We start from the raw sequence: 27678 nt of genomic DNA, 5'->3' as shown, positions 1-27678 counted from the left end.
ACACTAATGAAAAATGCAGTTCCCTCTCTCTTTGTGGACAGTTAAGAATTTCAAAAGCCTAACAGATACATCCAATATTGGTCACCTTTAAACAAGACTATCGAAGCTTTTGTTGACCATACCCTACACATTAGTATGTGATGACAGCTAGAAAAGAGTTACTTTTTAAATGGCACTGTCCCAAACTCTTATCAAGACAATACCAAGTGTGGGTCCCTGGGAACATGGCTACACAATCTCACCAGCTGCTTTTTTTAATACCTTCCTGGTCCAACACTTTGTTCATAAACTTGCTTCTTGTACTTCTACCATCTCCTACCAATAATCCACTAATAAAACAGAGCATCCTCCCACATGGTGGGCTGAAGAGAATAAAGAAATCCATTCTTCACAACAGCAGCAAAACAGGTTTGAGTGGAAACAGTTGAAACACAAAATCCTGTATTGTTTATTGTCTGATCAAACAGCTGAAAGCCAACAGAGTATTACTGGAGGAAACTGATGTGCCCTCAGTATTCTGCAAATCCACTGGGGTGTTCCCAGGTCTCTCACATTTCATCCTTTATAGGTTCTAATATCCCGGTCACTTCTCAACAATAATTAAACACCAAGCAGTGTTCTTGTGGCTCCCTACAAGCAATGCCTTGCTGTAATGGCTAATGTTGGGCCTTCTGCTGAGCAAAAGCCAACTGCATTGTACTTACTGGCTACGCTCCTGGTGTTTCAAGATGCCCTGAGTAAGCAAGAGCTCACTGCTGTGAGAATGAATTCCCTATCCCATCCCAGATTCTTCCTTGCAGCAGGAACCAAGATATTTTCCTATTCTAAAAATGCAGCTGCTTACCCTCTGTGTCCTCACATACTTGCTCTTGGAAGCAAGGGAAAAGACTGAAGGGCAGTGAGTAAAGAACAACTTCCACTTTTCCCGTCCTTTCCTATCCACTTAGCTTGCAAACGGAGCAAGGGTGAGCAGCATTCATTCTTTTCTGTGCTGGCAGAACTACAACTGCAGGAGAACTAAGCAGAGGGACTTAGGAGGGAAGAGAGGTCTGACCTCCCTGCATGGTTAAGTGTTATGATAATTTAATCAATTATTCTTCATATATCCTATAACATCTACTTGCTCCCCCTGTCCAAGTCAACCAATCATCTAGTTTCACTGCTTATTAAGTTTTATACATGATATGCATTCGTTGTTAAGTAACAAGCAATATAGGATTATAAATAAAAAGCAGTAGAAATAACTGGATGCAATGGAAATGGTAATTTTTGTTCAAGACTGATCGTGTCTTTCCAAAGAAAACATGTCAATGCATCTTTGGAGCAGAAACAGCACATTCAGTATAGTTTGTAAGCACTGCGTGATTGGGGCCAATTTGCCATTAACTCTTAAAAAGTATCTGGTGCTTCATGGAAAACATCTATATATAGAGACATTCTTGCTTATAGATCATTTTTACATTTCTCTTCCTCTTTTTCCTCTATTACTGCTCAGTGGAGCCAACATGCTGATCCAGGATTCAAGTCAGGAGAGCTGTCTCCTGGCTCAAACTAATGGCAGGGGGAGAACCCAGAAGTTTCTTAACTCTTTCCTAACCAAGATTATATTTAGTGTTAGTGACTTTTTGGAATACACGGTGTCATCTAACAAATTTCCTCTTAAAAAGCTTATAAAACAGCTACCCAGCACTTCTTCATATATATATAATGTAAAACCAAAGTAAGAGAATTACCATCGCTAACACTGCAAAGCATAAAAAATGAGAGGACTTTAAAAGAAACACAGATAAAAAAACAATCAGATAAAGAAAGCTGAGCTCCATCTGGCTGAAAAATACCAAAATATTAGAGAAGAGTTAAAGACTTTGACAGAGCAGGAGAAAAAAATTTCTGCTAGGGAGAAGTATTTTAATACTTTGCAGTAACATTGATTCTGATTAACAAGCTTACTTATTGCAGGCAGCTTTTAGGACTTGCCAACAGGGCAAAAGGAGGTTATAATGAGTACATTTAAAAGCAAAATTTTTCACATTAAAACTCTGTTTCAACAAGAATTTTGCACTAAAGATGCCTTTTTATAATTAAATTTGGTTTACTTCTAATTCAGATCGAAAAATGGCCCTTTCAGCAAGAAGTGCATCCAGATGGGCATCTAATGCAGAAAAGCCAATACAGAACAGCTATTCTGGACTATTTCCCCACACAATCAGGTCACTGCATGTATGTCCAGTCTGGCCAGACACTCTGTTGTCTTCAAAGACCCTAACTATTCCATGTGACAGCTTGCTGGATCCAGGCAGCACAAGTGAATCTGCTTTTGTAGTCTAGATCCATGATGCCTCTGAGCAAGACATTACTTCTGCACTTTAAAGCTAGACTTTGTTATTTTAAATTACTCTGTAGTGAAATCCAGAGAATTGTACACCTCTCTGGCTTCCACGTGTGGCGGTGCATGCTGACAATCCTGTGCTGCTCCAGCTCAAGCAAAAGGCAAACTTCCCACTGGCCTACATGAAGCAGGATCAGGCTTCCTTCAGGCAGGACTGCCACACCAGGCCATCCGCTCTCAACAGGCCCATGTGCCTCCTACTAGAGTCAAGAAACAAGGAGACAAATTCCCCTCTTGTGTGCTGGCTGTGAGGGGAGTTTGCAGGCTGGTACCCCAGCACAGGACTTGGCTCTCTGTGAAGACGTGTAATACTGCTTACTTCTGGTTTAACTTTCCATGATGACCGTTCCTGAGCCTCCCAGATAATTTCTGCCACAGTGACTTCTGCTGACTGTGTATTCTTCTTATCACTGATCCAACGGTTCTGGGAAATGACTGTCGGAGGAGTACGCTGCAGCCAGCAGCTTCCCCTAAGGACAGTCATAAAGTCTAAATATTGCTAGTGTTTAAATGTGTGGTAGCTATGGTGGGGTTGTTTCCCATAAATTACTTTTACATGTGAGCTTTTGGTAGGAAACCCTTCCACTGATCAAATACTGTTTGCTTTTTATTTCTTTTCTTTTAACTGGCAATAGGATCATTCAGTCCCACCCAACAGAGGAACCAAAATTGTGCTATTTACAGCATGAATACAAATAAAGAGGATTTAATTAGTCAGAGAGCAAATTAAGCATAATCTCATTATATGAATTTATTTTTATTCACAAGATAATCTCCTCTGGACAAAAGAGTTTTGGAAAGAAAAGAAAAATACTTTTAAGCATACTACTTAACAGCATAGATGTTTTAAATATATATTCCTTAATGAGAAGTGGTATTCTTTCAGCACAGATCTCTTCTGTGATGCCTGCAATGTCTTGTAAGATTTCCCTGCTTAGGCAGAAATTCAGTTAAATGGAGATACGTGTGTCAAAAGGAATGAGGCAGGTGGTTACCAGAGTGTGGGACAGTAAAGGTTATTCAAAACATACTAACAGTGTTTCTAGAAGTAATTGATTTAGACACTTCAAATCGCAGTTATTATGGAGAGTTAATCAAGGGCAAGTTTGTGAAAATAACTTCCTAAAGCATGTTCTGACATACATAAATCGTAGCTTTTCACTCTACCAGCTCAAAGCTGCTTATCAGATTTCTTCTTCCAACTGAAAATCACCTCTAATCTGCATCAGCACAGGAAGTTTTACTACAAAAGGATGGATTTTTTGGCTTTGCTTTTGTTCGTTTTCTAAAAAAGCTAAAAGCCACTGAATTTGGATGTTGAAAAATATCTTCTTGAATACTGGTAGAGATTACTCTCCTCCCCCTCCCCACAATACACAAGAGTTTAAAAATTCACAGTATTTACGTTAATATTACAATTTTGGTTTTGGAGTTGCCAGGCAACATCAAAAAATAAACGTCCCTGTTCTGAACTCAAACCTTCATTATTCTTCCACTCTTAAAAAATTTGTTACACAAGCCTTCCAGGGCTAAATCCTGCTACTGTTCCAGCAGCACCATTTTTTGGTGTACTGCAAGGGAAATACTTTTAACATCACACCTTGAAGATTTTTGCAAGGAAGTCTAATAGTTGGATTTATTACTAGTGTCTGAGAAGCTTTGTAGTTTTTTGCCATCTTTGCTCATTTTCCCCCTTAATCACCTGTCAAGGGTTTAACAACAGAACATGCCAGTTCTCATTATTTAATATTTTAATTACATCTGGGCAGAAGGTAGGGCACATTGTCTAGAGAACTGCTTGCACTGCTTTCGTCATCTCAGCATTTCCTCCCAGAACACCAGAACAGAAGAGACTTAATAAAGAAAATTACTTCCACAGGTTAATTACTGGTTAATAATTATATTTCAAAAAACAAAGCTTAGTTATGCTTGCTGGACCACCATCCCTAGTATATATGTGAAAGACACTGCCTTTAATATTTGCTTTATCACATTATTAATCACATTCAGTCAGTTAGTGATAAAATTATTAGAACAAATAATAAATAAAAGCAAAAGGTAATTAAAAACACTGCATACCTTTTCCTTCATTCAGCCTCACATCACGCTCACATTCAGTGTCTTATTTTTCAAGCTGGAAGTGGAAGCAGATGCACACTGGGATTTGATCTACCGTCCCAAGGCCACAGAGGAAGATTGTCTGAGGTCCTCCTCAGCCTTTTCCAGTCCCACCTAGACACTTCACACTCCTGCTCTTTGCACTCCTGTCTCTATTTCCACCAACCTCCAATATCTCTCCAACTCAGGCAACTGTACAAGCACAATAGTCTTTCCTCCACTTCTGAAATGTTAAGGTCCACTTCTTCCCACCTTCTACTGCATCCCTTCTGTAGGTGGAGCTACAGGGCCATCTATTAGATACCGCATATAGTACATTATTAAAAACTGTTCACAGCATCCATGCTATTTGTTTCCAGTTTTACCTCCTTGGCTACATAATAGTCGATTATTTGCTTTTATCACTATGTTTTGGCACCAAACTGATTCCTTCAATGTCTTTTGAAGCGTCACCATCATGCCATATCGTGTCTGCTTTGCCACAAATGCCAGTCAGAGGGTCTATGAGGTGAGGAGAGGACCAAACAATCCATTCACGTAACTTTCACACGTATAAGCCACAAGATTCATTTTAAAACCAACATGCATATTGATAGACAAGAACTACTGCCTCCTGTGATCCACTACAGCTCTCCAGAGGAATCACGACAGTGAGAACATACCTCAGTGAGCTACACTGTGAAGCACCAGAGGAAGAGCTTCTTTTCCTTTTACTGCTGAGGTCTGTCAACTACTCTGCAGTGATATCTGCACCTGTTATGTAGACATTGTACATGGTAAAAAGCTGGGTTTGGTAGCTGCCATTTCTATGGCAACACACAAAATATTAAATTCTTTCAGATAAGTTAGTTAAAAATCTGTATTCCTCAGTGTATTTAGGCTTTCAGAGCAATTTAACCTTCACAGCTGAGATAAAAAGGAAGTAAAAATCACATTGTCAAGGACCTCGTAAACTACAGAAATACTGTAGCTATGAACTTTGTGGAGGCTTGGCTTGCCCCTTGCAATTTGCAAAGAAATCTCCCATGCTACCAGTGAATCTGATCTAGAACCTAACTTTCTAAATCTGATTATATTAAATTCTAACTTTTGGGGGCAGGGAATATGTTTTTCTGAACATGTCCATTTCTCATATGTAGAACCCCAAAAAAATCCCAGGAAGAAGGGCATGAAGTCCCAGGCAATGTGGGCAGCTGCTTGCAGTCCAAATGTAGGCCAGCCAACCAAGCTTAGAGGCTTGTACTCACACTCAGAGTCACATCAAGCAACAGACTACAAAAGCTTTTGTTAAATTATTATTTTCTGTCTGTCCTGCAGTGTATGAACGTTGTGACAATCAGAAGTTAACCAAATTCACAGCAAGAAATGAATAATCTTTTTTTTACTATGAAAATATGAGTCTACCTTTTCTTTGGGTGGATTATGGTTGCTACCACATGGGAAGCTTAAATCAGAGACTTTAACACATCATCTTATTTGCAGATAATGTGCAGTGAACTAGACAGGCAGGTGTACAGTAACCCCCTTACATGTTCTCTGCCTGACAGTAGCTGTCACTCTCTCTAAATACTACGAACAAAAACCAAGCATCATTTCACCTCTGTGAAACACAGCGAAACTGTACTGCAGTCAAGTTTAAGTAGGCACTGATACTGCTTATGTATAAGCATATCCTCATGACTTCTCTTAAGCACAGAAAACATTATCTTCATTTTGCTGAGAAGGAACATCAGGAAATTCTGACTCTGTCAAAAATCAACCGAAATGTTACCACTGAAGGCAGGACGTCACCCAGAAAATAGGCACCAGAGTTTCAAATGTATTTAGAAATCTATTATGGCATGAAATGCAGTCAGAAAGCACTGACCAAGCACAGCAGGGTACATAAAGTACTGTGCTTTATAAAGCTATAAAAAGAGTTCCCCAAGATAGTCTTCTTCATATTCTGCCATCACTTTGCATTAATACATGGCTGAGATTTCAGCCATTGGGGAAACATCCTCCTCTATGAAGAAGCTAGTAATTTAAAGACAATAAGGTCATGTCAAAGATGCAAACCAAGTTTGGGGAGAAGGAATAACAGAGAAACAGTCCAGGTAGTGCACAAGAAATAACACATTTTAAGAAAGAGGAGCAAAAGGATGGAGTTTTAACTCACTCCAGAGTCCTTTGCCAAACAAGGTAGGAAACACAATTGAAAATATTTTCCTGTTACTTGGTGGGATTAATGAACTAGCAGATGCATCAATATTGTCACTCATTTATAAATCCCATTTCCCTATTATCCACTCTGGAATATTTGGTAATATTTTAAAGTACTTCATACAGCTCTAGATGTGGATGTAGAGGTCTAGGTGCAACATAATGCCTCCCATACCACACAGGATGAAACTGAGGTCTTAAAATGGAGAATGCTGGTCTTACAGTTTTGCTCACTAAATCCAATGAAAAACAGACACCTTAACATAAAGCATAAACCATTTAAATGGGGGCTGAGAAGAACACAGCTGAGCAAGTGCTGTGTTATTCAGTCCAGCTGGTGGGAGTTGGAAATGATACAGAACGTACAAAGTTTCATTTCTGCTGGGATCTGTAGTGTTCATTTCTTACTTAAGAGGACAAGGCTAGAAAGAAGTCTTGGACAGAAATCTGGTGTCCAAGAATAGAGAGATTAATTATATTGCTGTAAATCCTGCTGACATCAAGGCAAATATACAGGGAGGAAGTCATGATTCCAACCATCTGTTTACGGATCAAGAAAAAAAAGTTTTTCAGCCCCCTCAGATTTTGAGAAAAACAAGACAGCACTTCAGGAAAAAAAAAAAGAAAAAAAAAAAAAGCCAGCAACCCAGAAAAACCCACTGAGCAATCCTGATTGCAAAAATGAGAATCCGTATCTCCCTACGTTCAAACCTTTAAGTGTGTACTATGAAACAAAACCACTATCCCACGTTAGCGTGAAACACAAGAGCTATGGGTATGTCAACAGCATGGAATGTTTAAGTTGCATTTTAGTGTATAACTCTCCAGAACATCAATGTATCTGTGCTTATTATTACCAACACTAAGAAATGCTGCAGAACAAGGTGGTGGAGTGCATCTCCAACACAAGAACAAGGCCAGACATATTAATTTAACCTAAAACTTCTCCAGGGCATAGACAGTTGCTCTTCATTTTATTAATTATTCAAAAAGGTAGTACTGCTTTAATCTGCTTGCTGTGCACGCAAGGCAGTAAGTTTGTTTTGTAATGAAAAATCTCATTTGGAACAGTATAAAATAGATGCAGCAGATTGCCTAATTTTGATGTCAGTCTGCTTTTTCTGGCTGTGTGTTTCATCAGTGTCAACGGAACCACCTTCAGCCTTAAGCAGACTGAGCTGCTTCTCCCCCTTCTCTCCCTAGTTCTGTCTCAAGGACAGAAACTGTGTTAACGAAAATACAGACTGTTTATGCTAAACATCCTAAAAAGCCATTAATTTTTTTGGCTGCCATAATATGCAAATATGCCTAATTTCTGTAGAAACCATGAAAATCTCTGCACTTTCAATCAGATTCCACTGTGTTTATATTAATACATCATGAGCTCAGCAAAACGCATAAGAAGATTCTAAGGATTAAAACATATTTGTTAGTATTTCTGTCCCTTCTTCACTCCCTCCTCTAAGTGAGGAGAAGTGAAAAGTATTTCTGCTTTTTAGAGCAGAAATTATACTTCATGCAGTAATGATGACAACCACATGGATTCTAAACAAAAGCAACGGCTTGCACGAACAAGCACCCACTGTACTGCTAATATGCTAGACAGAAGCACTGCGTTATTGCCTGGTCATACAGTCATAGTTTTCCATCTCTGGCATTCACTCAATTTTCAGATAAAAGTTCGAAAATTTAAGCCACTGAAAACCTCTTAAGGAGAGACTGCAATATAAGTAGCAATGAAAAAAGTAGGGCCTTAAATGAAAGACAAAACAGCATAACGAGGTTAGAGGTCCTATCCTGACAAGGCACTGAGCTGGCAGTGATGGGTTACAACAACTTATTTGGCAGTTAAGGATTTTTCCAACATGGAGCCATCCGAGTCATCATCCATTCTCTTCCCTTCACAGTCCAAGAACAACAGGGAAGGGGAATGATGGGATATCAGTATGCTCATGCTATGTATGGCTAGTTAGAAAGCCCTTAGGTGCTGCTGTAGCCCACACAAGACAAGAGTGGCTGCTCTACTTCCTATATTACGCCTCTCTAATTTGGAATGTGGCCAAAATTCTGCTACAACTGGCATGCTGCACCAGGGCTTAAATGCATCTTTGTTCCACATCTTTGGAAAGATGCTTACTTCAGCTGAAGTGAGAGCTGGAGCTTAAGCATAACATCTTCAATACCTTCTTCTCCTTGGCTTTGTAAAGCTAACTGGCCTGACAAAGATGCATTATGTTTAGTGGTCCTCACGCGTTCCCCTCCCAATAACTTAAGTGCTCCAGTAGTTTGTCATGAAGCAAACAACGTTGGACTTTTCTCAACCCGGGGAGCCTCAAGCCGGCAACGCTAATTAACTAACCCGTACTGATCTGTACTAATATGTACAGCACACAATAGGGTAACTAGCTCTTTATATGCAACAGTATAAACCATATTTCACAATAAGAGAGCTTTTGTGGCCCCATGGCAGGGGCATGGAAATTTGGCCATAAATGAGAAAGCTCCATAATCAAAATCAGAAGTGCTTTAGTTGTGGTAATTAACTATCACTGAGGTGGGCTGCAACTATAACATGGCTTATGGGAAGGACTGGGGATTGACTGCTTCTTGTGGAGAAAGTAAATGTGAATCAGTCTTCCCCATCTTTTTTTGAATAAGAGAAAAGAAAATAGCTTCTAGAATCACAAATCAAAATCAGTTCCAGGAAGAATGTAGTGAAACGCACTGCTCGGGCACCAGAAGAAAAGAGATGTTTCCACACTTAAAGGAAACCCCAAATCCATTCTTTGCACTCTTTTACTGCTATTCAGTTTTATATACTGTTCAGATTTACTCTTCATTAAATCCTATGCTTTACTGTCTAATACAACCAACTTCTGGCAAAATACACCACTTTTTCAGCAGAGACAGGAAGGAAGCAAAGATATTATTTCCCCCTTCACCTCTCTCTTCGCCTCTCCCCTCCCTTCCTCCAAAACACTGGTTTTGTGCTCATGTCTGTATTTCTGGATGTGATCACCAACTGACTCAAAACATTTGCGCTGAAGGGATGAAACTCCACCAACTGTCTACACAGATCCATATTTCTGACTCATTTTTCTTCCTCTCTTCTTCACAGCCTCCACGTTTCTCACTTTCCATTCTTCTTTTTTTTTCTTTTATTTTCCTTAACAACCATCTAGTTTGCAATTCAGAAGGCACAGTGAAATAACTGGAAGGCAATCACGAGGACAACATTTATGCACCCCTTTATCTTTTACACTTGGAAGGTGTAAGGAGGTTCAGCACAGTATACCAGCCATCAATGAAAAAAACAAACCTAAACAAAAATAGAGATCTTAAACCACATATTTCTGGAAAAATTCCTGTTCACAAAAGCAAATGTTATCCTGCAACGTAAAAAGCGGAGTGCATTTTACAGCTTACGTTTATTAATGTAATTAATTCTGTCCCTTCAAAATATTTAATGGATTTTACTCTTTTTTTTTTAATAAATAATTTATGTGTACTTTCCTTTTTAATCTTATTAAGTCAATCTCAAAGTGATTTACAAAAGAAGTCAGTATTATGTTTCCTATCTGACAGGTAGGAAACTGAGACAACAGATGGACCAAAGGTTAGAGAGCTGGCTGGTGGCAAAGATAAGGATAGTTTCCATTTCTCCAGACTTCTAATTCAATGCTGCAGCAAATGCATCTCTCTGCTTCGCAGTCTCTGGGTGAAATCAAGTTCTTTCAAGATAAAATATGTAATTATTGCAAAATGTTACATTTACCAAAAATAAATTGTCTAGAAGTGGCAGACAGTACTACTCATGTTTATTTGCACTATATATATATAGTACATATACACATATATATATACTTTATATACACTACATATTTCTTATCAATACAACTCAGTCTTCTCTCCTTTCAGATAGAAAACAGATTTCTGTACACTCCAAGGAACACCTTAATGTATTCACATAAATGCAGTGAGACATTAGTTTCAGGCAAGTTAAACCATCTAGGGATTCACAATTAGATGTTACCTACCAAATTTTTGGTCAAACCTCCAAGCTGGAACATGTGCATTGTGCTTCAAGTTGCTGTTTGTTGGCAGAGGCACAGTGACATAGATGGGGCCATTCACAGGGACCGGAGTCCCGTCGCTGTTGAGGAGATGAACACTGACGGCAGTGACAGGGGTGAGGTCATACCTTGTGCTGTTTCCTACCGAGAGAATGAATGAACACTGTGACTACAGTATTTTCCAGAATTCAAGACAAACCCATGTGGTTTAACACCATAGCACTTGACCAACAACTTGACCAACATACTTCTAAATGGATGGCAGTAGTAATCTTCCCTACCTTAAAAAATTAACGACACGAATATATTCCTGTATTTTTCACTCAATTTTGGAAAATTTAGAAGGCGGAAGACCTACCATCTTGGTTTTGCACGGCAATGTTCTGGTAGGGGCAGGGCTACAGGGGTGGCTTCTGTGAGAAGCCATCAGAAGCTTCCCCCATACCTGACTGAGCCAACACCAGCCAGCTACAAGACAGACCTGCTGGGCAAGGCTGAGCCCATGAGTGGCAGTGTAACATTTAAGTATGGGGAAAAGCTGTGCAGTAGCAGTCAGAAGAGAGGAGTGAGAACATGTCAGAGGAACACCTCTGAGGATTCCGAAGTCAGTGAACAAGGATGGCTAGGACGTGCTCCACCCAGGTGCCAGAGCAGAGATTCCCCTGCAGGCCATGGAGATCCACAGTGGAGCAGATACGGACCTGCAGGCTGTATAGGACCCCACACTGGAGCAGGTGGATATGCCCAAAGGATGGTGTCCCTATGGGAAGTCCATACTGGAGCAGGCTCCTGGCAGGACCTGTGGATGTGTGGAGAGAGGAGACCAGGCTGGAGCAGGTTTGCTGGCAGGATTTTTGATCCTGTGGGGGACCTACGCTAGAGCAATCTGTTCCTGAAGGAATGCACCCCATGGAAGGAATCCACATTGGAGAAGTTAATCAAGAATTGCAGCCCATAGGAAGGACTCATGTTGGGGAGTGGCCCCATGCTGGAACAGGGGAAGTGTAAGGAGTTCTCCCCCTGAGGACAGGGGAAATGTAAGGAGTCCTCTCCCTGAGGAGGAAGAAGCAGCAGAAATGTGTGATGAACTGACCGTAACCCCCCTTTTGCCTGTCCCCCTGCACTGCTGTGGGGGAGGAGGCAGAGAAATCAGCAGTAAAGTTAAACCTGCAAAGAAGGGAGGGGTGGGGAGGAAGGTGTTTTTAAGATTTGGTTTTATTTCTCATTATCCTACCCAGTTTTGATTGGTAATAAATCAAACTAATTGCTCCAAGTCAAGTCCGTGTTGCCTGTGAGGGTAACTGCTGAGTGATCTCACTGTCCTTATCTCAACCCACAAGCCTTTTGTTGAATTTTCTCTCCCCTGTGCAGCTGAGGAGGGGAGTGACACCCCGTGGCTTTGATGGGCACCTGGCATCCAGCCAGGGTCAACCCACCACAAAAGCCATGCAAAAATTTCCTACATGTATTTTCTCATCTTCATCCATCTTAAACACATATGTGTATCACAGCCTTCATCACAGTCAAAAAATACCTCACAAGCCTTTATTTTTAGAAGCCTGTATTATAACTAACAAACATCCAAACACACAGTGACACTGCAAGGACAATCAGTCATACGTTTAAGAATACCAGGATGTATTTCATTTGGTCTTCCATTGAAATAAACCAGGCTAAATAGATCATTAGGATACACATTGTTGCATTCTTGTTTCCATAAGATAATAATTATTCTTTATGTTGAAACTGCATGCCAATGGACAGTACTTCATTACTACATCATTTAAAAAAAAAAAGTTATAACCATTTAACCAAATGAATCATTGACAGGGAAAAATACTAAAAACATATATATGTATTCAGGCCAAAAAAAGCTTTAGGTTTAAAACCAATGAGATCTGGAGCTCAAAGCAATAGCTGCATTAGTTTAAATCTAAGAGAGAGTTTCCAGTTTCACAAGGGGCTTGAGCTCATCCAGATCCACACTGTGGCTAAGAGCCTCCTTGGTGCTGGCTCAGGGGTTGTGCAGCCACTCATTCTGCTCAGGGGCGAACCTGAGAGAAGGAACAAGGGTGCCTGGCTGGCAGAAAGTGGGGTGCCATCCCTCCTGTGATCCTGATGCCTTACATCAGCTAAGCTGCTTGTTAAAGCACATTTGCACCCAACAGTTGTGTGCCACCTGCTATACCAAGGCACAATAAGGTTAAAATAGTAAAAAAAAAAAAAAAAAAGGACAAACCTCCTCAAAACTCCTAAGAATTCTAAATTATTTTAATTTTGCAAGAGGTGTCAAACTGAGAAAACATTGCACGTGGCTGATTTACCATAGCAGCTACTCTGAGGCACATTTTCCCCAGAATTCAAGGTGAATGTCAGTCACACAGCTGACAGGCTAAGGATGGATGAAAGCACAGGCAAGGGGCATGCACACTGCTTTGATGTTCTGTGAGCTAAGGGGCAGATGCACATCTTCCGGGGTGATTACAGTCCTGAGAAAACAGGCACTCTGAAGATGGCCATATAAAAGAGCAACACTGGTAACTGAGAGAAAAAAAAACAGAAAAATAAGGTTTGGAAATTCAGTTAGGGTGTGGGGGAAGGTTGCCATTCATATTACATATATAAAAAATTAAAAATAAATAAATATGTTTATATTACAGATTTCAATGATGTTCAATATCATCCCCTTACAGCTTTTGCATAGAAAGTAGAGAGACAGAGGAGAGAATTGGCAGGGAAATATCTATACTTGAATTTTACTTTCATTACTGTCTTGACAAAGTGTATCTGCCTACTATCTGCAAAAATGAGTTTTCAGCCCCAGAAGGAGCATTCTGATGTTGAAACACTGTTTGTGTATTTTTTATTTCAGATGCACTGACACTTTGCTTAGTACTGCGGGTAACAAGTTACATTAGATGAAGAAGTTTCTGAAATCAACTGACTTCTGGCCAGAAGAAAAAATTCTGCAGTTTGCCATCTTGCAAAGTATGTAAATGCTAAATAAAAATACAAAATTTTCCCTTTTCTGTTGTGAAGGTACATTAAAATAATGTCAAAAAAAAAAAATGCTTATGAAACTCTCACATGCTATAAAACTGATAAGCACACACACAGATTAAATGGTAATGAACTTGAGTGTATGTCAGCTTTCATTTATTTATTTTCATTTTTGACATCTGGTGACCTGTATAGCGCTCTAAAAATATTAAGAGGAAAATCCACTGTTACTTAGACCTGATTCTTTATAAAAAGAGACAGCCAATCTACAAAATCAGCAGCAGTAACAGTTATTGGCCAGCCCTGTCCATTTTTGCAGACAATGAGAAGTTTTGTTTAATTAAAAAGATACGATATTGTAAAATGATCCTACTGCATTCCCACTGGTGATGAATACAAAGTATGATTTTATGTTTGAAACATGTTGAGAGGGGGAAGAAGGGGCAGCATTAAGGAACAATCCAAAATTTACCATTCAAAATAATGCTAAGTTGCTTCCCAATTCCAAAATTTGTATGCATTTTTCTTCTTCTCTTGAGAACAGAGATATGAAAAAATCCCCAGCAGGTGGTGATCTGATTTTTTATTCCCTCAAAAGATTTCCAGGTGAAATCTTCACCAAGTTGCTTAGATGTGAAGCAAAGGATGTAAATTCAAATTTAAGATTTTAAAGTTTAATGTTTCCACAGGAGGAGAAGCTTCTACTAAAACCAGGGGATAAGCCTACGCTATATGCATATACATATGTACTTATCTATAGTCTGTACTATTACTATACTGGATACTACACAGTATTCAGACAACAAGGCTCCTCTCAAGTTTCTTAAACTCCATTTGTTTGCAGGTAATTTTGGTTTTTTTGTGACATACTTTTACTTGAAGACTAATAAAAGACTAATTGAGGGCCCCCATGTTCAAGTAGAAATGTTCGTGTCATGCACACATAGAGAAGACTCAAAAAACAGCAGTGCATTCATCTGTTTTGTAGGAGGCTAAGGGGTAAAACAGGAGAAAGATTATGTCCTCATTGTGTAGTTCCTATGGGAAGTGATAATCTGAAATCTTGGTAAGATCTGTTTCACTATGTAAGTGCAAGGGTGAGAAGGTGGGTTGCAGAGTATTGAGGAAAGATTTTGGAGAGAGGAATCCCACACACATTGTCAACAGTTTGTTCAGTGAGTTTTAAGATAAAAAGAAAGGAGATGAGGAAGTAGACAGATGAGTAAGATCAAGTGCATTCCTTTCCTTTTAAAAAAAGATAAGAGATTTTTTATCATGTCTGAGTACAAAGAGCCAGAGAAAACAGAAGGTTGAAGATGAGAATAGGGAAATAACAGATGAAGAGACAGGGTGGGATGTACTCATTGGAGCAGACAGCAGGGTTGGAGTAAAGTAGCAGACATTTCTAATTGTAACAGAAAAGGAGATACTCAGATTTGGACACAGGGAAGGGGAAGTTTATTTTCTTTGAGGTCTTTGTTTGTTTGTTTGTAGTTATGAAGGAAAAGCTAGCAAGCTCAGTACATACCGTTTGCACAGAAGACATCGCATTCAAAGCCACCGAGACCAACACATGACAAACAAATGCATCCTGAGAAGCAGCAGGGAGGGACCTCAAGGGGCTATTCAGCCTGCTTCAAAGCAGTCTCGGCTGTGCTTATGCCATCCTGACAGGTGATTGTCTAACTCTGTCCAACACCCTCAAGCAACTGATTCTACATTTTAAACTACCCTCACCATAGCAAGGGTTTCCTAACCACGAGCATGAAACTCTCCTGCTGCACTGCAAGTCCACCACTTGCTTTCTACCCCCATGCAGACACAGAACACTTTATTCTCCTTTTTGCAGCAACATTTTAAGCATTGGAAGATTTCTATGCCAAATTCTTCTGGTTTTCTTTAGCCTACACAACATAAATTATTTCTATTACGACTAAAAGAGAAGTGCAAGACTAGCAAGCAGTTGCAGTCATAAAAATGAATTGCAGCTTTGACTTTAAGACTGTGTTTCTATAATGAATTTTCATTGGTTTCCCTTTTGTGCTAGAAAATGTACACATTTTTGGCTGAAGGTAGATTCAAAGTACTGAAACAACCTTTAGCTGAAACAACAGAGTGTTAAACCCCTGATATAGAGGTATTTTATTTCTTTTTAGAAAAAAATTCAAAACATTAAAATTCTCTTTCATCCCTTCATGTTAGTTTCTATTTTTGTATGTGCACATATGACACATTTGGTGACTTAGCTCTAAACTACAAGTGCAACAAACTTTTCTATATTCCCAAGGCCAAGGACTCTTCATCATCAGTGGACCTATTTAAGGGATAGCAGACTTGCTCTCTGTCTTATTGGAACAGCGTTTTGGTGGACATTTGAACCTAGCATGTCATCCAAATTATAAGGAATGTTTACTGGAATGGAAACAATTATATGGTCAAAAGTCCGTCCCTGGGCCAACATGAAATCAGAGCAAAACTGAAGTAGTGGGTTACCTGTTCCATTTCCATCTAATCCCTGCAAATAAGGAAAACTGTCCACTTCCCAGGGTGAACTGGCTGCAGTCAGATATGCTGTCAAATCACTGTAGCTAGTGTTTTCTGGTAATTTCACAGATCTTCTCTGAAAGTGAACTTGTGGCTGAGTCCGCGCACCTAAAAAAATTAAAAGTGACTTTATATTCAAGCTGGGCAGAATATTTAGATGCTCCTATTTACAGAAGAACATTTAAAGTTAGATTACTTATTTCATTATAAATTGCAATATCTTGAGAAGGACAGAGACGTTGGAAGGCTGTTAAGAAAGAATTAGAAAATAAGTATTTTTAGGCTTATTTTGCAGCTGACATTATTTTTCCACATATATCACAGAGCAAAATTGTGAAGGCATCTAATATCAGAAACTTTTCTGACTACACTAAGATTTTCTATGAGACAATTCTACCTGTAGTCTCAATTAACTCGGTTAATTTCTATATTTAACTTTTACTGTAATTTCTTATTTAACTTTGGCCATGTTAATTATCTCTAGTACTGAGATTATAATAACTTTCTATTTAAATCACTGGATAAATAGATTCACTTCAACAAATCCTGGGTGAAAAGTTTCTGTATTTTCCCACTCAAAGAACACACCTAAACAGAACCAGACAACTTGGCATGTAAGATTTCTCTCTTTTCCTCTCTCTTGTACAGTTTTAGCATTTTTTTTTCAAGATCACTACGTGTTAATTGAAGGGTCTTTGCTGCAACATGACTTAAGACTGTTACATGCACTATGGCATTTAACATCTCATTTAAATCTCAGTTTATAAGGTCAATAGTCTTTTTCAATGGACGCTCACCATTAATACTGTTTAGCAACACACAGCAAGACTCCACCTGCAAGTTCGTGTGCAACATGCACATTATTTTTTAAATCAAAAGCTACTGTATTCTCCATAGTTTGTTTTAAATACTCGCGGAACACTCCCCACACAGCAGAAGATCTAGGCAAGTAGGGTTTCTTTTTTCAATTTGCATTTGACCATGCAGTTCAAAGATGTCAACTCAAAGCAACTTGGCATCTTTTTTCCTGCTAGTCTTTGGCAGCACTTTTAGGTTACACATAACTTCACTGCGAGAAAAATTAAAGAGCTTGACTCACAACACCTCAGCTTTGTAACTCCTGATGTCATTAAGCAGGAGACCAGAATTCTTTCTCGCGTTATCTTCTAGCAGGATCTTTAGCCATGAGAAAACATAAAACTCCATAGAACAAACTTGGTATTGGCCAACAAAAAATTGCTATGTAGGCAGGCAAGTATCTCCATAGAGCTGACCACTGTTTAGCTGTTATGTCTTTGGCAACTCTGCAAGAAAAAGCTATAAGACCACTTCTTTAGTTTCTAACACATTTAAGTATTTACAGCAGGCTCTCAAGACTGGCAGTATCCTTACATGTTTTAGTTAGTTATTAAACAACACCCACATGAAACAGGAAGAAATCTCCCTTAAATGGAAAACAACATAAAAGACTAAATAAATTGACTGCAATGAACTCGGGGAAGACATCTCTCCTGAGTGCTCTGTAATACCACAGTAGTTAAGCTCTACCTCTGGGACAGGTCTGCTCAAGCACTCAGGAAGCTCTGACTGCACTGCTGAGTGGGCTCCCACAGCCTGCAGGGATAAGCATCCACAGTAACAAAACAAAAAAAACCCCACAATAAAAACAAAAACAAACCCACAACAAAGACCATGACATTAGGATTATCACTAACAGTTCAACGTAAAATTGTAGGATTTCCTGCTCTCTAAACCTCTGGTTAAGATTAATTATTCGAGCTGCCAAGAACTAGTATTGTATTTTGGAAGATCCAACTAATTATGAATTAAAAGCAAAGTAATTGTTGCTGAGTCTGTAACACAGTAGTTTATGGGGAGACTCTGGAATTTTCTATTAAAAAGGGGTTGTTTTGTAGCACTGGGAGAGCCATGAGCTGCCAAGAGATTTCAAAGAGGCAGAAGACAGGCAGCTACCAAGAAAAGGCTTGTACGAGAGGCAGCTTCCAAGGCTTTCACCTTCTCTCACCACCTTGTTTATAGGATAATCCAATGTACTCCTATAACAGAAGTCACGGAGTATTTCTGGGCTTATATCTGGGAATAGATGTATCGAGGGAATTGGAAGTGCTAAAATGAAGAAAAAGACTTTGCAGACCAGATTCAGAGTATTATTCAACAAGCCAACTCTTGTTGCTGGGAGTAGCTTATTATTATTGTTTCTGTTACTGAAGATACCCAGTTTTGACTTATAAACCCAAACACATTCAAGTGTAAAACTGGCATGTGAGCTCCCTGCACTTGATGAGTGCCATAAGGGGAAGGACTTCTGAGGACTGATGTTATATTCTTTAAATATCCCCTCATCAGCATACCAGCCATGGTTCAAAAGCTGCTGGCTCCAGTTGGCCAGCGCACACCTGAAGATGCAACCACCTCGAGGAGCTCCTGTGAGGCACCTCCTGCCATACTGGATGCGTGACATGTGGCACTGCACCAGCCTCTGAGTTCAGTCTATGAGGTAACATCTGAAGTATAATCAGTTAATGCTCTGATTGCTCTTATGTCAGTGGCAGATAGAATATCCCATTCACTGAACACTGAAGTTCAACTTGTCACTGTGCTGGCATTAAATAACTTAAACGACCCTGTGGCTGGTGAGCCCCATCCCTTGCAATTACTGACAGAGCGCAGCAGCGGATGGTGATGCCATCATGGAAACGAAGCTGCATCAACTCAGACAAGCTTCTCAATTGCATAATAAGTTGCTTGCTTAATTATTCAAAAGCAATTGGTAAGATTGTACTAGCCGGGCCATTCTTCAGCTTTGGTGCTTCAAACACCAGTGTTCCCAGTCTGTTCCTGGTATAATGAGTTCCGTTTTACTCATTTTTGCACTAAGGTAATTCCTGATCAGCTCTTTTGAAGCAGCTCAAAGTTACTGGGAAATAAATTGGAGAAGTAACAGAGAAAAAGTAGGTCAAAAGGATTTTGGATTGAGACTAGAGAGGCTCCATTCAAACGCTGGTACAATGTCTAGGCTGTCTCTCATTTAGGTTTCAGCACAAAAGAATTGTCAAGAAAAGGAGCGTGGGCTGGTCCCATAAAATAGTTCTTACTGGGAAACACTGAAACTTCAAATTCCAGCTCTTATAATACTGTGGGTACTATTTTCTTCCTTTATCCTCTTCCTTTGCTACACCAGCAGAATCAGTTACATTATTCTAATTTAAATATATTAGGAACACCCTGGATCAATTCACTGAAAGGAGTAAGATTATGTGGAAGATATTTATGAGTGTCACTCAGCTGTTAAATGTCCCTCTAGCCTTTTAACATCCCACATTTTCTTGAAGCAAGGAAGCTGTAAACATGAAAAAAACTGCTCTTTTAAAGTTAATTGCATAATATTAGGACACTTGCATAAGAATAATTTAATACACTATGCTAGTAGAATACTGTTGGTAAACAGTGTTTCATGTTTTGTCTAATGGAATCCCTTGTGGTTAAACACAGTTCACTGTCCATCTAATTTACCCCATTAGATAATGTCGACTCTCAAATTGCAGAATATACGTATGGCAGCTGTGCTGTTCTCCAGCTCCTTCTGTGCATTTCACCAGCTACCTAATTTGTTTAGTGCTTTTTCAGCTCCAGTCATGTCTAGTGCTATCATTAATGAAAAGCCTATTGTGTCTGGATGATTTCTAACTGTAAAAAAAAATGTTAGGAAGGCATAATTGCATTATATTCCCTTAGATAAGACAAGGTTATCTTGAAATATCATTGCAGGTAATATTGCCCTGTTTATTAACTATCTGGTAGAGTTTAGAGTGATGGTAATCATAACACACATAATACAGTTTATGCACAGTAAGTATGTCCCCCTGCTTCGGTTCACCAAGGTATCTTTAAAAACTTCTGTCCTGCTAACAGACTTACCTCAGCTATCACATCAATTTGGCTAAATTACGTCAAATCCCTAGGTCAGATGAACATTTTATTCTTTACTGTGCAAATCAGAAAACAGTGTTCATTTGACTCATACTACAGTTGCTTTAACTTCTGTCTTTGGCCTTGTGAAAAGGTGAGTTGAACCTTATTCTTCTAATACAGTAGGTTTCATCCTGTAGTACGTGGATTGGCAGGCAGACTGATAAGGGCTCCGTGGGAATTAATTGCAGATATGAGAAATTTTCAACTTTTCTATACCCTAAATGTGTCAGGCATTCACAGTAGGAAGCAATAAACAAAATAAAAACAGAGAAAAATCATAGCCAATCAGAACATTAGCAAATATTTACTGCAAGGACAGTCAGATGAGGCTAGATGAAAAAACATCTAACAGCAGAAAAAATTTAATCTTTAGCTCTTGAATGGCACACTAAAGTCCACTCTTGTTTATTACCAAGGAACTTGATTTCCCTAGTCACAGCAGTTACAGATGAATTAATCTAGTAATAAATTTGGTAAAAACATTCTACAGAGGAGCATTCCTGAGGAAACTCAGAAAAATTCCCCACGATATACCACTCAAACCCATGGGGCAGAGTTCAGAAAGTATCAGGCTGTTATGCTTTTTGTTTAAAGCTTCACTCAAATTTCAATTTCAACTTCCAAAATCCAGCATACCTTGAAATCCTGAGACTATCTGGACTACATCATCATAGACCATTAGAGTAGCTGAGCGTTCAGGAAGAAGGCCGAGACTCAGTGAGGAGAACACTGTGAAAGAGAAGTGGTTTAAGTGGGATATATTTGAATTCTTATAAACATAACCCAACAACAACAGCACTTATGTTCTGCTTTCTTCTATACTTTTGCAAAAGCAGACCACCCAAACTATTAAAATCATATTGTATACATGACAGAAACCACGTGCATTGTCTAAACCAAATCATTACTTTGCCAGGATAATTATTATTGAAGTAAACAACATGTTCTGTGCTTTGACTCTGATAAAGCCATGCACAGCAGCTCAAAATACAGAAGGCTGAAGCAAAAAGCAAAGGTTTGGTTTATAATTCCCAGTTCTGCAGAAAGACTTGTTGTTACATAAAGAGAAGTGGAACACTAACTCAGTCTGAGTGAATTACTGTTTCTGCAGAACAGTTACACTTCTTACCTCAGGAAGATTTTAATGAAATCTAACTTCTAAATAGAGATGCTTACATAAAAAGTCATACAGAAAGGCAAAGTATGATGAATAACTGAATAATTTGCTTTAAAATACACCATGTGCTTATTGAGTCACCACCCACACTACAGAAGAGTTATGTATAGCAGAACTACCATCATTCTACCACATGGTGTGAGAGGGGACAGATAAATGGTATTTGCTGCAAGAAACCTGTCTGCAAAGGCCTCTTCTGCCACTGGGTACAGATATTCCTTAGAGGAGGTGTATGCACACATGTCTGGAGAGTGAAGAACAGGACATAATTTCACGCAGAGTTCTTCAGACCCAGAAGACCAGAAATGTGTACTGAATTAGCCACTGAGCACACCTGACTCTCGCATCCATGAAAACACTAAGAAGTAGATCTGCCTGCAGTTCATGCTTGGCTTTCAAATACAGGAGAAGATTAATGCAGACTAGTGAATTTTTGTAATGTATGCCCCATTTGTACCTGGAAAGAACTCATCCCATTCTGAAGTGATTACAAGCTGAGGAAGACATTTCCAAAACCAATTAATAAAATAACACTACAAACTCTTCTGATTTTCTGAAGCTTAATAAATTTCTTCTAAATTGATAAGTATTATTTGACCCAAGAGACCATATAGATGTTAGAAACAAATAAGGAGACTGAACACTATTTCTCTTCTAAGACATCTATTTTTAAATTCAGAAATTTTAGAGTTTAGGAGAAATACAGGAGAGAGAAAAAGAAACTAGGAGAAACACACTGATAAGAACTACCATCTAAAAGATATTCTTAATATATATGAACATTAAAAATAAAGTTACTGTAAGTACAGCTGAGAGTTTCCTTTCCAATGCTCTACATGTGAAACAGAGCTACATGTCAGGCAACATAAGTAAAAATGCCAAGTGTAAGTAGCACTAGGGCCAGAATTACAAAATTTGTTTTTCTTTACTCCAATAATTTAAATTGTATGAAGAAAGTGAAAAAAATTTAGACACTCTAGGGAGCTCAATACAATAAACCATGCCAACATCATCTTCTATATTGCCATATTTATAATGCTTATATTACCTCTAAACTTCCCCTGTGCTTTTCTGCATTATTTTTTCTCAGCACGATAAATGCAGAAGTCACAGTTTTTAAGGCCAGAAGGATGACTGTGATGATCCAGTCTTACTCCCGTATAACTATAGCCTTCCCTGAATTAATAACTGCTACAGATCCAATAGCCGTGCTTAAATGAGGACACGCTGCAGACAAACTATCCAATTTTCTTTTAAAGGTGAAGACTACACCACAATATCAATGCTCTAGTAAATAATTATGAGGGCAGTAAAACTATGTGCCTTTTTACCCATCAAAATTTATTGAGGTTAGACTTCCAGCCATTTGATCCTCTTTATACACAAGCCTGCTAGACAGAAGAATTCTCTCTTACCCGTTTCCTGTTCTCTATGCAGGTACTGATGACTACGATCAAATTACCCCATGAATTTTCTCTCTGGTGAACAAAATAAACGAAGGAATTCCAAGTCCTTCCCTGTAAGTCACATTTTCCAATCTTTTAATCGCTCCTGACATAACTGCAGTTCTAAGCATTCTTCTTGAAGTGTGGATCCAGAACTGAACACACACTTCCCACAGTGGCTGCACCAAGGATGAGTTCCAAAATACTATACTCTGCCTCCTCAGCCTTCACCTTATTTTACAGCTAAGGATCATACTATTCCTCTTTCTTGCAGTGAGAGGTTATTTTCAACAGTTCATCTACCATGACGTAAACGTCTTCTGCAGAGTCACTGCTTACCAGATGAGCTCTCCTCTCCCAGAAATACCATGAACATCCTCTGCTCCTAGAACTACATTTCACCACAGTGAATACCACAGTTTGCTTTGACTGACCCTACCACACAGTCTGAACTGTGCTGCCGCAGCAACTTCCTTCTTTTCATTGCACACGTTGCTCCAGAACACCCTGGATTAACAGTTACAAATCTATTTTCTTCCAAATTATTTACAAAGAAAAATCTGCATAGCCAAGAATAGATAGATGAGCACATCTTCCATCATGAACACTTCAACAACTCAAGTGATGTTAAATTAATGAACTGTTAATAAGTGGAGTCATGGCTCTGCTGATAAATAGTTTAATGGAAGAGATCTTAATCTTTTCTTCCTACTATTAATCACTATGTAAGTAAATAATCCTCCTGCTTAAGTGGAGCAACTAACTGTTTTGGTTAATACAAGAAAAGTTCATTTCTGTCAAATTATGAGAACAGAAAACCCTTGATGCTTACTCCTTAAAGCTATTACAGTAACATAATGAGTTCAGAGGCTGCACAGTGTTTTAGCATAAGATTGTAACTAATGCATATTCACTGTGGTGGAAGAATCCTGATCCCTTGGCAATGTCCCATTACAGCACTTTTGAACCTTCTCCCCAGTCATGGTTATCATTTCCACATTGAGGCGTTTGAAGTAAACACATCCGTACTTCATTCACCACAGCACACAGGACAGCACACGAGCTTAAACCACTACTGTGAGTGGACTGCTCCTCAGAGTGCTGTATCTGCTCTGTGGGCTCGTACTGCTAAAAGGCATTTTTGGGAAATGAGGATCCCACTGTACTCATGTGTCCACATTGCACACAGAATCAACATTTAATTATGCTGCCTGTTTGCCATCATTCAACACAGATGAAAAATAACAACAAAGCTCCCACAGTTTTCAAAACTTCTATACTGTGCCAGTTACAAGTATGATAGGCATTTAAATACAAACAGTTCTTGTTAAGTTTAAAAAAAACAATAAAAACCCCTCAAAAAAGAGCCAAAGTATCTTGAGCCTGAACTTTTATGGCATATCCCTTTTAAAAAGTAACTCAAGGAACAACCCTATTAAATCTACATGGGAGTATCAAGTTGTAACTTGTTGTTTCTTTAATCAAAGAAAGAATTAAGTTCAAGGTACAGAAGGCAGAAGAAAGGATTCTACTCTCAATTAAATCAATGGCCAAATATCTACTGGTTTCAGTGGGGGAAGATCAGAGGTGAAAGGCAACTATTTTCTGAGCTAAAGTCACATTTCAGACATAGAAAGAAAGATTTTGTGGAGACTGTATACAATTACTGCTCTTTAAACTTTAATGATTTTCAAAAACAATAATGTCATGTTTGATTCCCTTCTCTCAAAATCAGTATTTATGAAAAAGCAAAAAACCTAACCAAGCAAACTCCAGGCTATTGAAGAGTATGCTGTATTCAAAAAATCTAGAGTATAAGTCAGAAAGATACAAGACAGATGACAAGAAAAGGTTCACAAAAGAAAAGGCTATTGCATGCTTGAATCATCTATGATCGTGTTTTAAGAAAATACATGAAGTATGATGAGGAATCATAGAACCATCCTGGTTGGAAAGGACCCTGAAGACCATCAAGTCCAACCATAACCTAAATCCACCTATCATAACCTAATCTACCTATTTAGCAGTACAGAAATAATTGCCATGGCTCGGTTTCCCCTCCTGTATAATTAACATAAAGTCACCCACTCCCCATGAAATTTTGAGGCATCCTGATAAAATCAGCATGCATGTATTACTGTTACACTTGTTTGCTTGCCTAAGAAACAAACCATCCCAATTAATGTAGAAAAAAAATCCTTACATCTGTATAACGTAACTGCGATTAAAACTGCCCTATGGACATGGCCAAGAACTGAAAAGCCAGGGCTTTATTTTTTTTTGTACACAACAGTCCACGATGCAACAGTTGTTGCCACACCTTAGGAGATAAATGAATGAGTGCATCACAGCTGTTGAAACAGAGCACTTGAAAACAGAGTTCCCATAACAAAAAAGATCTGGAATAGGTGTTATTTTCTGTGGAGCTGTAAGACCACAAATAGTTGTTTGAAAACTGACGTAGCACTGTATTAAGGACAGCCAGAAGCAGAGTGAACCTCTGCACAGCCCTGATGCCACAGTTTAAATGAGGAAGAAACCTGTTTTTTTTTTAAACACGCAGATGTTCTTCCTCCCACTCAGGATCGCAAGCATTAAAACACATCATACAAAACTGTGTAACTTCATTTAGATGCAAAATCTTACCTCAGAACAAAAATAAAGATCTCTTACCAGGCAATCTTACAGGTTTCCATGGTGCAGAATTTGGCACATATGCATGTTTACTAGCAGTCACTATCAGCTGATTGCCCAATTTATATTGAAACTTGAGGAAGGCAGTGCCATCTGCTCCTGAGGTTCCAGATGCAATGGAGATCTGGTTGGTAAAAATCTCAATGAAGGCTTCAGTTACTGGCTGATGTGTGCTGGCATCGCTTACATGGACCTTCAGCGTTACTTCTGTAATGACAAACAACCACAGCAATTATTGTCTGAAAAGCTCCTGCAGAAGGCAGCAGACAAAACATCCTAGCACACCAATGATCAAAAAGACGAGACTCAATGCTAATGCTTGATACTTCAGTGACAAGTATGACCTCTTGTCCTGGACTGCAGCTCTCCATTTTGGGCATTAACTCTTAAGAGACATTGCAGAATCTGCCACAAGCAAGACCAGGTCCTGAATTATTGCCCTACCAACTGCGGCTGTGGAGGCATCTATATTCCACCTATGACCCACATGTCAATCTTACAGTACCATCATAATTCTAAATGCACATGCAATAAAACATCACATATTAGCCATGGCCATCACAGCACTGTAACTCACTGTGAAGTCCCTGCCTTGCTGTGCCTCTGCTCCAGCCAGCCTTCTCCACCAGCACTGGGGAGAGGGAACAGCTAGAAGTGGGCTGTGCACTCTCACTCCTTTGTCTCTTTGTGTAGCAAAGGAATCGAGAATATCTACTGCGATGAAAACCCAGGAAGAAACTGAGCAATGAGCAGGCTGTGTTACAGTTGGAGATTTTGAGCCTTGGTGGCAGAGACTGCTTCAGCTGGCACAGGACTTCCCTAGTGATGTCTAACCAAGACAGTGGAATCCCACAGGGTCAGGTCCTCGTCCTCAGGACACAGGAAAACCAGACAGGATGCAGAGTTCTTGTAGAGAAGAAGAGAGGAACACCTCCCCCCCTGCCTCCCTGTTCACTGGCTGTTTTTCTAAATGGGCAAAACTGTCTCAGCCCCTAGGGATATCTGCCTGCCAGCCCTGGCACGACGGCATTACCTGTCCCCACATACAACTAGTGGGTATGAGAAGCGAAGAAGCAACAGTAAAGGCAGTCAGGAGAATCACACATCTTGTAGACATGCAGTCAGAAGCCAACACAATGGACTACATTTTCCTTGAGTAATTTGCCATTTTTCCAGAAACTAATTACTTGTTTAAATGATTCCAGATGTACAGTATTTGTCCATTCTGGGGCACTCCTATGACTAAACCATGCATTGTGTCACCAGTTTTTTGTTACATAAAGTGAAGAGGTTTGTGTAAGGCAGTCCCTCTGGAAAGCATTCCTATATATCTACGAATATTTTTCTGCCCCTCCAATACTACTTCTGCCTCATGCTCTAAAGTAGCAGCTGTTGCCTTTACTTAATAACTATGACTTTAATGCAATACCATGTTGAAAAGACACAGCAACAGTCTGATGCCTCCACTAAGCCACTCCTTGGAATTTTCCATCTACAGTTGCCTTGTTCTCCTAAATGAGTACCTTTCTCCCTTTTTTCTCTTCCACTCTCTCATTCTCACCCTCATCTTTAGAAATTCTGATGTTCTTGCATGAAGTCCCCTACCTCAGTTTACTCCACTCCCCTAGGCAGTAGACGATATTTTGCAAAGTCCCTTCTCATGTCAGAGGAATTCAGTTGCTAACAAGCAAGATGCTCAAACTCCACATGCAACTTATTTCTTCATGTGCTGCCCAGAAAAGAGAGAATGACCTCCTTTTCAAATATATTTAAAACCAATACATTGATTTCTACAGAACAGCATAGATGGTACAGTTCTCTTACATTACTACTGTGTGTTAGGATTTTAAAATTTTTTTTTGGCATAAACCTTGAGAACAAAGAACTTAGAATCTCTGCTGCGAATTTCCATAGTGAAATGACACAACTGAGTATGCTGAGAAACACACTGTAACAATGTAACATTTAAAAAAGACCTCAGAATCTATTAGAAAAATATCAGCACCTCGGCCCTAAGGGCATTTCAGCCAGAAAGATATTGTG

At 39.2% G+C, this 27678-nt stretch overlaps 1 protein-coding gene across 2 annotated transcripts in view; it reads right to left on the bottom strand.

The window, feature by feature from the left end:
- The window catches only part of FAM171A1 (family with sequence similarity 171 member A1), an 86341-nt gene that overhangs the window by 9269 nt on the left and 49394 nt on the right, over window positions 1-27678 (bottom strand). For both annotated transcript variants that reach the window (XM_051611735.1, XM_051611736.1), the window contains exons 2-5: window positions 25615-25842; window positions 20956-21048; window positions 16276-16434; window positions 10747-10923 (exon numbers count right to left, since the gene is read on the bottom strand). In XM_051611735.1, coding sequence (XP_051467695.1) covers window positions 10747-10923; window positions 16276-16434; window positions 20956-21048; window positions 25615-25842 — 657 coding nt within the window. The remainder of the gene's footprint in view (window positions 1-10746; window positions 10924-16275; window positions 16435-20955; window positions 21049-25614; window positions 25843-27678) is intronic.

Source organism: Apus apus, chromosome 2 (genome assembly GCF_020740795.1).
Source record: "Apus apus isolate bApuApu2 chromosome 2, bApuApu2.pri.cur, whole genome shotgun sequence".
NCBI lineage: Eukaryota > Metazoa > Chordata > Aves > Apodiformes > Apodidae > Apus > Apus apus.
The sequence above is the reverse complement of the archived record's forward strand: the minus strand, read 5'-3'. Positions and strand labels throughout refer to the sequence as shown.